The following is a 14,991-nucleotide window of genomic DNA, read 5'->3' on the forward strand; positions in this document are numbered from 1 at the left end:
GCTTTCTGATGACATCAGATCTCTGCCATGCTGGTATCCTATGCGAATGGCAGCATTTCGTTCCCCTTGCCGGGCAACCAAAGCAACGGGTGAGTCCTGACCGGCCCTCAGCAGGACCCGGACTGAGAAGCAGTTTCCGCGGGCTCCTAGCCCCGGGCCAGGGAAGTTCCGGGAGCCGGAACTCGGCCGCTCCGTGCTCGGTGTGAGCTCCTATAAGAGTAGGCTCCAAGAAGCAGTCCCCGCGGGCTCAGTTCCGGGAGCCGGAATTTGGCCGCTTAGTGCTTGGTGTATGCTCTGATAGGAGCAGGGTCCAAGAAGCAGCCTCCGCAGGCTCCGCAGCCCTGGGCCAGGGCGGTTCCGGGACGGTTCCAGGAGCCGGAACTCGGCCGCCCCGCGCTCGGTGTTCGCTCCGATAAGATCAGGTTCTAAGAAGCACCCAGGCACTGAACCCTAGCAATCTGTCTGCAAGCCGCAGGCGAATTGCAGCCTGAAATTACCTGATCTATGGCTGAATGAGCTGCGGTCAGTCGAAAACAGGGATGGTGACGTCAGCTTTCCAACATGGTGGCTGCTGGCCTCCTCTGTGGTCTGACCAGTGTGGAGAACCGAGATGGACCGCTTCCTTCCCCCGTCTCGAACCCAGAATTCAGCCCTGAGTACGGTGCTTGCACGGCTGGCAGAAACTGCAGCGCTGTATCCCTGCGTCGCTATCTCCTCGCTTCCCAGCGCGCGCTGCAGACTCTAGCCGCGGGGCGATTTGCTGAATAAGCAGTGTTACCCTCCGTGCGACAAACCTCTCGCGTTTGAGTCCCCGTAGCCGATCCTCGTGCGATGGAAATCCTTCCTCCAGGTTCCGGAGCACCCCACTATTGCTGGAAATTCCTAACAAGATATCCTTTAGCCGTCCTGACTTGTCATACTCCCACACAGTGAAGCAGCACACGGGGGCAATGCACTCCCCTCACCGCCATCTTCCTTCCCCCATAATTATTTTTAGAAATGACTTTTTGTATGTATTTTTTTCCCTAAACTATGGAAATATATGGCAGAATTCCCTGTAACTTTAATGTCACCTAAAAAAAAGTAAGGTAACATTATTAAAATGTGAAAATGAGTAAAGTCCCATATCAGCCATCTTTTATTTTTCTTATTTGTGTGTGTATAGACATTTCATGTTGTTTTGTGGATTGATCACTGAGATTGTTACTGAATGAAAGAATTCTGTTGCTATTTTCAAGTGTCATTTCTCTTCCAGTTGTTCCATGTTTTTTTTTAATCCCTTTTCCATTGACTGATAAACGTTAAGTTTGGGGTTTTATTGGTTCTAGTTAGCCTCATTGTTCAGATAAGCTTTTCTTCTTTTTTTTTTTTTTTAAATCAGACTAATTGTTGAAATGTTTGCTGCTTTACAATCTTACCGTCTTTTAATATTAATTTTAATAAACATTATGGTTTAAAGTCAAATGGTGTTTTTTAAAAGCCTATCAACACCAGCAGCCTATTTTGCTTCACCCTTCCCCCAAAACACCACAGTCTCTCTCTCTCACACACACACACTCACACACACACACACACACACACTCTCACACACTCTCACACACACACACACACACACACACACACACCACACATACACTTTCTTTTTCTCTCTTTCTCTTAAGCCCCCTGCCCCCTGTTACACTATTTAGTTGTTTCTGTTGGTCTTTACTTACCTATTTTGAAATCTTTGTAAATTGCTGTCTCCTCATAAATTTTATTTTTTATAGGAATGCTTATTACTTTTTAATTTTGAATTAAAGAAATATCAACTTGTTTAGTTGTAGTAGAAAAGTGGATTGTAGATGTCCTTTAAGTCAGAATTAACTTGATACATTTCTCTTTGTTACTTGGAACACTAAATGTACATTTAAGGCAGTAATACAGTGATGGAATTGAATCATAATGTTGGTGAAATTTGTTTCTTTTAAAGATTTTTTCATTATATTTGGTATCATAATGTTTGCATATTTTGTGGATTTTTTTCTAGTTTCTCAGGGAAAGTGGGTACTAAGTCTCTTTTCCTTTTTAAATAATGAATGTAGAATGTAGTAGGGGCTTTAAATCTTCCTTTGAGGACATGTTTTGTGTGCCCCTAAACTGCTTTTTATATTAAGTGCTCTTTTCATTGTTCTCTTTTTGTTTTTATTTTTTGTATTTCATTAGAATATGATCAACCATTATAATCTATTCAAACATTTTAAAAGGGTGTTTTTAAAGTTTATATTACCTCATGATTGATTTTTGTTATTCTATGGACTCATATAAAATTATGTGTTTTCTTCAAGGGATAGAAAGTTTTTTACATAATTATTAAATCAGTTGGGGGTTGCTTTAGTTCATTTTATTAAGCCCATAATCATTTTATTAGATCTGTCCATTTATGCCAAAATGTGTTGATTTCTTGTTTAACAATTAAATATACTTAAAGGTTTTCTTAAATATTAAATGCTTTTGCCATATGTAACTTAGCTTCTTACATGGTTTTTGCTGCTTGGGGATTTTAACTTTGAAGTCCACATTGTTTGATATTAATACAGCACTTGTGCTTTCTTTGGGGGAACATTTATCTGATATTTCCTTCTCTCTCTCTCTCTCTCTCTCTCTCTCTCTCTCTCTAGGGATTGAACCCAGGGGTACTTAACCACTGAGCTATACCCACAGTCCTTTATTAGTTTTTATTTTAAGGTAATATCTCACTAATTGGTTAGAGCCTCACCAAATTGCCAGGCTGGCCTCAAACTTGCAAGCTGCTTGGATTATAAGCATGTGTCACCACACCCAGCCAACCAGTATTTCAAGGCTCATTTCTTTATTTTAAACTTTTCTCAAACTTGCGTCTCTTGTAAAAACAATTTGTAAGTGATCCTTGTCTTTTTAGATTTGACACTATCTTCCAGTGGCAGAATCTAGCTCTTTCATTTTTATTGAGTGACACTTCTTTTTGTTACTATCTTTTTACCTTGTTCATTAATAGTGATAATCATATACTTATATAATTGTTAGTAATTACATTTGACTTTTGGATTTTTCTTAATTCTGCTATATTTTCAAATCTATAACCACTTCCCATCCCCTTCTCACCTTTTTTGAGATATAGTCTCACTATGTGGCCCAGGCTGTCCTCTAAACTCCAAGGCTCAAGAGACCCTCCAAGATTGAACCTTTGGAGTATCTGTGACTGCATCTCCTGCCTGGCTTTCCATTTTCCCTTTGTTGATGTGACAGTTCTTCTGAACCTTTCTATTTCCTTATTGGCTACCTTCCCTTTTGATTGTCCATAATTCAGATTTTTTTTCACTGTAACATGAAAAAATATATGAGCATTTTCTTAATCTTGACAATACTCTGCCTTTCCTAATTGTAGGTCTAGATTTCTTCTAGACTTTTCTGTCAGGAATTCATATTGGTCACTTATGTTACATATACACATAGTTTATTATTCATTTAGATTTAATTCATAAAGAGCACGTGATACATTGCACTCCATTTCTTTCCCTTTCATCTTTCCATACATAAAGTATTTCTTTTCTAATTTGATTTTCATTTGGTTAGAATCCCTTCTCTAGTCCCTTTCTTAGATGCGGCAGGGGGATTGTGCTCCTTGAATTGTTAAGTGCTGGCAGATAGTTCGCATCAGGTGCAGGATGTTTGGGTTGTACAGTAGTTCTCCCTTATCCGTGGTTTTTCTTTCCATGGTTTCAAGTATGTGATCAATGATGGAAGAAAAGTATCAGATGGAAAATTCCCCAATGAACCATTCATAACTTCTAAATAGCTTTTATTACAATATATTGCATAATTGTTCTATTTTTATTATGTAATTGTCATGATTTCTCTTACTGTGCTTAATTTATAAAATAAACTTTATCAAAGGTACATATGTATAGGAGAAAACATTGTGTGCGTAGGGTTCAGTTTTATCCAGGCATCTCCTGGGAGTCTTGGAAGATAGCTCCTGAGGGTGAGAGGGATTACTGCTCTTCTTTTTATCACAGTCATCCAGATGTTGTGTTACTTTGTTTTAGAATCCTGTGTTACAAATGAAAAAATCCAATGTTAATTTGAGTCTGTTTCTTTTGAGTAATTATTGTTCCTTGTAACATGTCACTTTTTTTTTTATCCTTAAAGTTCAGCAACTTTAGTGTACTGTTCTGGGTGTGTTGTTTATGACTAGTCTTGTCTGCATTTTGAAGAACCCTATGGGGTTGCACTTCAGTCACATCTTTAGTTTGTAGAAACTTCTTCCACATCAGCCTTCACGATTGCCTCTTCTGTCTTTTCTGTTTCCTTCTTCTGTAGACGCCTCTGAAATGTATGGTATGTTAGGTTGCCTCCAACTGTTCTTCAGACCTCCATTATTTTGCCATTGTTTTCAGTGCTTGTATTTCTGCTTTTTTTCCTAGAATTTATTTTTCATATTCTGTTTGATTCTTCTTAAGTAATCATACTGTTTTTGACATCAATATTTAATCTGTCTCTTCCAGAAGATTCATTAGGTATGTGTTCATTCTTATTTTTGCTACCCTGAGACTTGTTATTTATATTTATCTGAGACTTGTTATTTATATGTGTAGGGGCTCAGGTTGAACTGGTAGGAGACCTTAGGTGTTGTAATGTATAAGCCAGAGAGGTGTGGGCATCTCAGCCTGCACTATAGCAGCAGGCATATTGCCTGATTCCTATCTGCATACCAGGGAATGCTTTGCCTTCTTTCTGGTCTCATTCCCCATCCCCAGGAGTAGAGCCCCTCTCCCTCCTATTGAGTGCCTTTGGATCTAGCTTGGAGCCTTTGCTGATGAAGCCCTGTACCACCAGCTTTTTCTCTTAGGATATCCATAACCCCACAGCACATTCTTCAATCCCCACTGCCTCTCGCTCCAGAGCTGACTGGTTTAAGAGAGAGTTGGATTTGTGGTTGAAATGGAAGAGGTAAATCAAATTCAAGGTTTTTCCCACCCATAATTCTGAGCATTTATACTTTGTTCATAGCTTCAGATGGTATATCTTTGCTCTGTGTCATTTGACATGTTTTTAATGACACAACAGAAGAGACAGTTTGGAAGCTGCAGTTTGACCATCATAGTTTTTCTTATCCCTACAGAGGGATAACCTCTTGGACTATATGTCAGTTTTTAGGCAGTATCCTTTTAAAACGCAGTTCATTGTTTTAAGAGAATTATTAATTCTGAAAAATAAAACTTTGAGGCATATGTGTTTGTCTGTATGCAAATTTCATTGAACAAAATGTGATTGATGTGAAAATCTTGCACAACAGAAACCAGTTAAAGTCAGACAGAGAGGAAGGAAACAGGAGTTGAATCAGCTTTGAGTTACCAGTGGGAAGAAGACACAGAGATAACATGGAAATTGAAAAGCCACATATAATCAAAAACCTTACTTTGGCCAGTAGTTACCACCTCTTCTTTTCTTAAGCCATCTATAAGAGTGCTGACAACTAGTATTAGAAGAGATTATATTTTAAAGAGACCTGTTGTTTGAAATTGAAATAAGGAAGCTTTCAGTAGACATGAATGAACGAAAGAAAATACTATACCTTATATTCACAGATTGTAAAGTTAGTGCAAATATATGGGTATTTATATTTAAAAAGTCATTTGCCTTAAATATTTGAGATTTGAATTATGCAGACATGTTCTCTTTTGTTGGATTGCTTGATATTCAGTTTGTCCTAATCAGCCTCAGGCAAAGGGAATTTGAATTATACAACATGTGTAAACTTCACATTGAATGGTAATTAGTCTGTGATGCTTAGTGGCACTTAATATTGAGGTTAATGGTTCAATAAAACTTTTAAAAAGCCACTGACTAGATTTTGTGTGTGTGTGTGTGTGTGTGTGTGTGTGTGAGAGAGAGAGAGAGAGAGAGAGAGAGAGAGAGAGAGAATATGAATGTGTTTGGGAGATGTGTGTGTGTGTGTAATCAGTGAAAGTTTTTATTCTGTGTCAGAAACAATTTAATGCCTGACTATATATTTAAGCAACTGTTTCATATTTATTATATGTATGAATATGGAATCTGGTGGCATGTATTTGAACTTTGTCATTTATCACAGACCCAGGCCAAAGGAAATGCTGTTTTATATAATAGAAACCATTCTCTCTCCTTTTTGTTATTTTTAAATTTTTATTTGTCTAGCACATTGTTATGGAATACATTTGTCCTCTTGACTTTGAATTCTTTTTTTTAGCTTAAAGAAAGCTTTTTGAGGTAGGAATTACAAAAGGAGAAGGAATAAGAAGGGTTGGGCCACTTGCTTGTACCAAGATTTGTTGAGTGGGTGAAAAGGTAGCACTAAGTACCTTGACCTACAGAGAATAAAAAGTTTTAAGAACTTGTATTTCTCGAGTTTTGTATATGCATGTAATTAAGAAAAGAACTTAGAATTTCTGTGACATAATAATCTGTTTCATATACCATTGTGTACCTTGTGTTAAGAATTTCAGCTTGTTCTGAAGAAAGGCTTTTAAAATATATCAAGGAAAGACCCCTGAATAAGTTTTGTTTTGTTTTCCTGGTGCTGAAATATTACTATTTTTAATGCGTAACATTAGAAATATGTTGATAGTTTACAAATAGTGTATTTTCAGAAGTCACATTTATAAAAATATGTGTCATACTCCACATAGGTTGAATATTAAATAGCAGTGCTTGGTGTGTTAGAGCCATAATTAGACTACTGGTTGCAAATTACCAAAATTTAGAGTCAACAAACCAATTTAAAAAAAACAAAACAAAAAAACAAAACCTCAAGGCTATTAGATCTCAAAACGTTCTTCCTTAATTTAGTTTGTCCATTATACTTTATTTTAATTATTCATAGTATTGCTTAACATGCCAGGAAATGTCTTATAATAGAATTTATAAAATAATGCAGCTTCAGTAAGTAATATGAATTCTATCTTTAGCATTCTGTTTTTAAATCTCAGATTAAGATGTTTTGTAACGAATTGTCACTTTTGATCAATAAGAGCAAGATTTCACTTTAGTAACTTTACCATTTTATAATTTTGAAGCAAAAATGCTCATTTGAGAAAACAAGTGAAATAATTTGGCATATGTCATTTTGTTGTTGAGCAAATTAGACCAAAAAATGTAAGAAACAAAAAATACATATTCCCACTAAGAGCAATAATTTCTTGTTTCCCCATAGATTGAGTAAGTAGTAGATTGTTCATTTCAGTGAAAAGTGTTTGCCCTACCTATTGACTTTCTTGTATCATGCTAGATATTAAGGGATATAGGGTTAGTTTGCCTATCATGAGGCTTAAGTGGGTAAGTTGGAGATAAAAAAAAAATAAGCATGAAGATGTAAATTCTAGTTGAAAATCTGGACATTTATTTATCTTTGGTTCCATTAGGAGGTGGAAGTAAGCGAGAAAGCTCTCTTCTTTTAGTATTGGTGTGGATTTTTGCATGTCCAGGATCTACTTCTGTTTCTTATTATTACTATTAATGATAGAGGTTCACAAATAGGGTAAGTATGGCCTGAGAATTTTGTTCCTACAGAAAGAATATATACAGGTTACACACCTTAAGTTGTTTATATTAGTATATATTATATTAGTATTGCTGACATTTAAAGTGAAGTAGGAGCAATTAACTCTTCCAAGTAATTGATAAAATCTTCAGTCCATTTGATGGTTAAGTTAAATCTTTGTTAGACTCCTTCTTTTTCACCCTTATGGGTGGGAGACATATTCCTTAATTGATAGAACTTTGGACAGCATAAAAATAATAGTTTTTATCTGAAATTGAGAATCATTTTCTTTTTGAGTGTTTGTGATTCTTGACATTGCAAAGTCATTTACAGACTGGCGTCACTGTGTGTAGCTCGATGCAGCTCCCCGAATGAAGTCAGCGCTTCACTCCCTTGCTGTTTAGTTTATTCTGGTCCTTGGTCTCTAAGTACCATTTCATTCTTCTCTTTCTAGTAGATTATTTCCTATCCTCCAGGACCTAATTCACATATTACTTTTCTATGAACTTCTGAATTATTCTTCTTCTCGTGCCCCCAAAGAATTAAATATCCCTTTCATTTGGTTGTCATAGCACTTAAAAGGTGGGTCTTCCAACAACTGTCAATCATAGTTATTGAGAGTGAGGGCCATGTGTTACCCATCTTTATATCTTCTAGGAGAGCGCGTAGTTAACATTTGTAAATTGAAATGTTTTAAAACTATGCTTTCAATGATTAAGAAAACAGCTTGCCTCATTAAATTCTTTGATCATGGTAACCTTTTCTCCCTATGTTTCTTGTATACACTGTTCCCACCTGTTATACTGTGGTGGTTGGAGTATATTAAAATATTTTTTAGGAATCAAAGAAGGATCTCTTTGTGTATATCAAATTCAAGTAAATTGGCTTTTGACTCTATTGCCGTTCAGTTTTGAGAGTTTGATTTTCTTCTCCCCTTTCTGCAGGACCCTAATAGGAGTATTCATACCAGCAGCAGCAGCAGCAGCAGTAGCAGCAGCAGCAGCAGCAGCAGCAGCAGTAGTAGTAGCAGTAGCAGCAGCAGCAGCAGTAGCAGCAGCAGCAGCAGCAGCAGTAGCAGCAGCAGCAGCAGTAGTACCAGTTTTTCGAAGCCTCACAAATTAATGAAGGAGCACAAGGAAAAACCTTCTAAAGACTCCAGAGAACATAAAAGTGCCTTCAAAGAACCTTCCAGGGATCACAACAAATCTTCCAAAGAATCCTCTAAGAAACCCAAAGAAAATAAACCACTGAAAGAAGAGAAAATAGTTCCTAAGATGGCCTTCAAGGAACCTAAACCCATGTCAAAAGAGCCAAAACCTGACAGTAACTTACTCACCATCACCAGTGGACAGCAAGATAAGAAGGCTCCTAGTAAGAGGCCCCCCATTTCAGATTCTGAAGAACTCTCAGCCAAAAAAAGGAAAAAGAGTAGCTCAGAGGCTTTATTTAAAAGTTTTTCTAGTGCACCACCACTGATACTCACTTGTTCTGCTGACAAAAAACAGATAAAAGATAAATCTCATGTCAAGATGGGAAAAGTCAAAATTGAAAGTGAGGCATCAGAGAAGAAGAAGTCAGCGTTACCGCCATTCGATGACATCGTGGATCCCAACGATTCAGACGTGGAGGAGAATATGTCCTCTAAATCTGACGTGAGTAGCCTCACTGGTGTTTCTCCTTTTTTGGGGTAGTTTTCAGATTTTTATTTCAAATACTTTTGTGAGAAGGAACGAGGGAAGAAAATGAATGCTAAACCCTGCAGAGGTAGCATGGAGATAGGGGTGGTCTAGAATTGAATTTCCATAACGAATGGGAAGAAGGAAATGGAATCATTAAGGCATCTGCAGAATTTTTTTAGACTAAGATATTAGTTGTTAAAGGAAAGATATATTCTAGAGTGTAATAATGGATTATTTGTATTGCAACAGAAAAACTTTGGTAACTATGCTTTTTAATTATTGTTGATTTAGGAAATGAAAGGAATACATAAAACCTGACAACAAGGGAAAATAAATTTAAAAGAGAAACCTAAAAAAACTGGGGTGGGGGGATATGGCTGTAATATTGATTTTTGAATCATTGTAATGAAATAATTTGTTTATATAATGGAAAAATGGCAGTAGTATTTTTTAATAGTTTTATTGAGGCAAAATTGATGTACCAATATACTATGCATATTTAAAACATATAGTCTGAAAAATTTTGATATTTGTATGTACTTGTAAAACCATTTTCATTGTGAAAACGAAGTGATTTTTTCTTCATTGTATAGCCACTGATTTGGAAAGGGGCTGTTATGTGTGGGATCTTCATTGTGTATTCTATCAGCAGGATTATCCTCTGTGGGTACCTATAGGAGTGTCTGATCATCTAATACTTCCAAAGAATGTTATTTGATGTTGGGATTTAAGCTTATAATTGCAGATTTTCAGAGTTGGGAGGGATTTTCAGGTTATCTATTCTAACCTCTTACCAGCGTAAGAAATCTTATACTTCTGGTGACACAGCTGGTAATCAGAAGGTATTTGATTCTATTTCTGAAAAACAAACATCACTTACAATGAAGTTATCTGCTCCTCACTTTTCCTTTCTCTGATTTTAGTCTTCTTGAGTTACTTTTCAGTGACCATTGTTCCTCCGAAACTACTTTATTTGGCTTATTAGTATTTCTAGATGATGGTCAAACCAGATGTCTAGCTAAAGATCGCTGGCAATTTTAGAATACTTATCTTTCTCTTCCATGAAGTTGCCTATAGATGGCCCTAGTTTAAATGATAGCAAGGTGTAGGAAGCCTTTCCCTGTCTTGGGTTTGCACTGTTCTGGGTAAAAAAAGCAGTTGGAATCAGAATGTGGTAACAGTACCAAACCCCAGGAATACATAAACCACTTTTTTTCCCCCTACTCTCTGTGGCAATTTCAAACTTATGATAGAAGATCAAGTTAGGAGCAGAATGGCACAGAAAATACTGGAGGGTTGAATAATTTGTTCTTCCAGTGTTTAGTATAGGCTTAATAGTTATAGTCTGTAAGAGTCAAATGGGTTTGTTGCTGTATCTCGGGTATCTACTTTCCCTTGTGTGTTCCTACTTCGCTCTTCTTTAAGGTTTACTTGTAGTGCGGATGTTACTTGGCACTGTTGTTTATGTTTGACTGTTGTTTCAGATCACCCTGCATTTCTATTAGGGTGTGACTAATCTACCAAAATTGTTGAGTTTAGCAACTTTGTCTTTCTATATTCTGACATATTGTGATTCATCTAGAATAAAGGTTTTCAAATTGTGAGCTGTGAGTCACTGGTGTGAGCTATGAAATCAATTTAGCATGTCTTCATCAGCGTTTTAAAAATCAGAATACATTGTAATTAGTATGAGTAAGTAATGGTTTGTGAAATTTTTATCTCAGAGAGGGTGTGTGTGTTTTTTACAGTGGTCAAAACTTTGTAAGGCACATTTTTTAGAACATTTGCTTACTTGTTAGTAGACCAAATTGCATTCATAAAGCACTACTGAATGTTCTTTCTACATGGAACTATCACAGATGGTCTTCCTCCTTAGGTAATTTTGTTTATTCTCTCTCTGGGTTTGTTTGTTTCTTTGTTTGTTTTGTTGTTTCTTGTTCCTTCTCTCTTGTATATTTTTTATAAAGTATAGCTTTCTTTTAATAAAATTCTTTCTCGGTATATTTAACCAAAGCAAAACCTTCAAAAATCTCTGGAACTAAAAGTTAGAATTATAATTCCTTACAGTATGTAGTAAATTTTTCAAAGTGATGTATGACATGGTAGAGCTACAAATCCAGCTATTACAACAGGAGTTTTGTAATGTTTTCTGCATAGCATAGCAGAGGATGCATCTAAAGACTTTTTGAGTATAGTTTAGGTATGAAACCCAAGAACTATATTTCCTTTAGTTTTCTGGTAATAAATGTCTTTATTGTTGCTGCTTGTGGTTTAATTCCTTAAACATAGATGGTATAACAGAGAGAATAGGTTAAGGCGGTGGTGTGTTTGCCATGTGTCCACAACCTTGCTATGCACAAAGTGGGGCAGGAGAGAAGCTGAAATTCCACTTATCCAGTGGTGAAGATAGCCTGTTTGGACTGTCTCCTACCCGTGGGCAGGGCACAAGGAACAGGAGGCAACTGCCATCAATAACAGAGCAGCATAGAGCCTCCCTTGGCAAGTAACTGATTTGTGTCATGGGGCAGGACCAGTGTCAGGGGCCCATTGTTCTGGGTGTGAGCATGATGATCTGTAAGTGATTAGATGGCCAGATTTCTATGACTATTCACCTGGTTTGTCCATGAAGAAAATATCTTGATCCTGGTTTGTTGAAATTAAAAGGAAGAATATTTTATTTTATTTTAATTAGATGTTATTTGCAGTGCTAGGAATTGAACATAGGGCTTTGTGCATGCTAGGCATGCGCTTTATCATTGAGCTATATCCCTAGCCCCGAAGAATTAAAGAAACTTCTCCATAATCAAGTTTGATGCAGGTTTTATATAAAAATAATAATCAGTACTATTAAGTTACATTAAGGAGTATAGCTTATTGATTCAAATAGTTTTTTTTTTTTTCTTTTTTTGTGGTACTAGGGGTTGAACCTAGGGCCTTGTGCATGCAAGGCAAGTACTCTACCAACTGAGCTATATCCCCAGCCCTAGAATAGTTCATTTTGATCAGATTTTTTTAATACTTATTTTTTAGTCATAAGTGGATACAATACCTTTATTTTATTTTTATGTGGTGCTGAGGATCGAACCCAGTGCCTCATACATACTAGGCGAGCACTCTACCTCTGAGCCACAACCCCAGCCCCACATTTTGATCAGATTTTTATATTCTTTATTTATGGGAAAGAGAAAAGATGATAGACACCCATGATATATGTGCTGTGTATTTTCGGAAGGTTCATGTATTTGTTGAGAGATGGTTGGTAGGTAGATAGGGAATTAGGAGTCTGCAAGCTGGAGTCAGGCTGTGTTTTGAATCCCACTGCCACCAGTCATTTTGGGCATTTAACCTCCTTGGTTTAGTTTCATTTTTATAAAGTGGAGATCATTATTAGGACCTATATTGTAAAATTATTGTGAAAACTTAATCTATCAATCTGGATAAAGCAGTTAACAAACTAATAAAACATCTGTTATTATTGTTATGTGTGACTTGGCTTCTGGGAATCTTTTATGACCTGTAGCTTTGAAGGAGATTTTATGATATTCAAATATACTGTAGAACTCTAGTGTTCTTTTTCAAGCACTTTAAGTGTGTGTGTGTGTGGCGGGTGGGGGGAGATACTTGGAGGGTATAACTTCTCTGCATTCTTTCTGAGGGAGGTATGGTGACCTCCATATGCACATTACATGGTCACTGGAAAAATACAGGACAGAGTCTGAGTTATAAACCAAAAGTGAAGCCAAAATTTCCCAAGATTTTTAATGAAATGAGATAAGGACTATCACAATTAACGCTGCATTGGGTAGGCACTTGGTAGTTTTCTTTTTTTATTACAGTTGCTATTAAAAGAAAACATCCTCAGAAATGATTTGAGTTACTGTTAGTATAACCAAAGAGAAATTTTTAAATGCTTGTGATTCTTGAAATGTTTCTCATCTTACAAAAAACCCTGATATTGTCACATGAACGTTAGTCAGTAATTTTCCCTACAAAAGAATTTGGGTGGGGAGAGAATAAGGTAGGGAGGCAGGAGGCCTGTTTTATGGTGGGTGAACATTCAGTAAATACTGAAAGCATGGTAAGGGAATGTTTTTGTTGAGAATATTTTATATTTAAGAACACTGGTAATTCCCAGTAGGGTGAAGCAGTTTTTGGTTTAGGAGTTTGTTGTTTTGGAGATATAAATGTCTAAAATACTTACAGGTTAGTAAATAAGTGACTTACTGGTGATTCACACTAACTAGCACCAGGAAAGTGCAAGCATCTGAGTTTATCAGTATTAAGTAAAAGTTTATAATTGCGATTTTTATTAAGCTGTTTGTACTTTAATTGATAATAAAGAAGAACCCAAATATCTTTCACTCCTTCTGTAATTCCTCAGTGTTTGTTTTTGTTTCTCCTGTAACTCTGTTTCTGAAGATGCGCCTGTAAAATTGATTTTTGCTTTGTGGTAAGAGGAACTTTTGTATTCTTAGCAGAGAAGTGGGGGGAGGACGATTAATAAGAATTTTGAAGTAACTCTTTATGATTGGGTTCAGTTATGGTAGCAATTTCCTAATCCTCGCCTTCACTACTTTTGTAGAGGTTTAATCCTAACTCACAAGTGAAGAAGTTCAAAGTTTTAATTATCTTCCTTGAAAATGGGCAAGTTACATTTGACAAAATGTTGCAGACTTCAACCAACAGTGTGAGCAATGAGATTTCCATCACATCGTTTGATGGTTTTGGCTTACCAGAGTGTTTTTCCCTCCGATAAAAATCTTCTGAGGAAGAAAAAATGAAATCTTACCATGTGGTGGCATTTTTCACAGGGCTGGCTGGTGGTTCAGATACAGGATGAATACTTCATACCACCTTAGCAGAAGTTTCTTTCAAAAAGGTAAAAAAGAAAGAGAAGGAAAAGAAACTTCCCTTCTTTTGTTGGGCCTCACTTCCTCCCACCCCACCCTGCTCATTGCCCTGCTGAAACTGTCTGAGCTGGCAGTAAATGTCCTGCTGTTGAAGCATTGGCCTTAGGTTTTTATGTGATGGAAGGTTTTTGCAGTCAGAGAAGAAGGTCTTTATTGTGTTTTCAAAGTGGCTTTTTAATGACTTGTAACTCCAGCACATGCAGGAGCTGTAAAGTCTGAGTATGGTGAGCCAGAAGCTGCAGAGGCCATTCATTAAAGGCTGCCCGCTCTCCCGGGGCTCTCATTGTGGGCTCCTGTTTTTTTATGTTTTATAACTGGAGGTAAAAATACCTGAAGGGGTTGCAATTCTTGCTTGGGTAGGTTTGGCTTATTGTGGAACATTAATTAAAACAATTGGAAAAAAGTTAACTTGTTGTATTCAATGGAGTTATTTCACCTGCCCCTGCTTTCAGATGCCTGTTTGTTTTCTGTGTTGGATGTGATAAAATTGAAGAGGATCCCATCTAGCCAACCTGCTGTTCATTTATTCATTCATATTCCAAAAAAAAAAAAAAATGATTAGAAGCAGTTAAAGAGATTTAAAACAAAAACAACAACAAAAAAACATTAGTGGACTAATTTTTCTCTCTTGTTTCAGTACACTCTAAGCCCAGTGTGATATCTTATATTTTAAATTAAAGAATTTCTTAGAAGCCCTGAGTATTACAGGATTATGAACAGACCAGGGACTCTATAATGACTGAGTTGATTGTCATCAACAATTGCCAACACCCAGCATTGTATGAAAATAGTATTATTTGCAGCAAATTGTGGAGCCTTCTTCAGGATTGCTGCATTGTTGTTTTGCCTTTATGGTTCATGTAAT

The 14,991-nt window shown here is 36.7% G+C and overlaps 1 protein-coding gene across 1 annotated transcript in view; it reads left to right on the forward strand.

Moving 5' to 3' along the window:
* The window catches only part of Mllt3 (MLLT3 super elongation complex subunit), a 109,413-nt gene that overhangs the window by 39,830 nt on the left and 54,592 nt on the right, over window positions 1-14,991 (forward strand). The window contains exon 3 of the mRNA XM_048783894.1: window positions 8,482-9,189. Coding sequence (XP_048639851.1) covers window positions 8,659-9,189 — 531 coding nt within the window. The 5' untranslated portion in view covers window positions 8,482-8,658. The remainder of the gene's footprint in view (window positions 1-8,481; window positions 9,190-14,991) is intronic.

The sequence above is a fragment of the Marmota marmota genome, unplaced genomic scaffold, assembly GCF_001458135.2.
Source record: "Marmota marmota marmota unplaced genomic scaffold, marMar, whole genome shotgun sequence".
Taxonomy (NCBI): domain Eukaryota; kingdom Metazoa; phylum Chordata; class Mammalia; order Rodentia; family Sciuridae; genus Marmota; species Marmota marmota.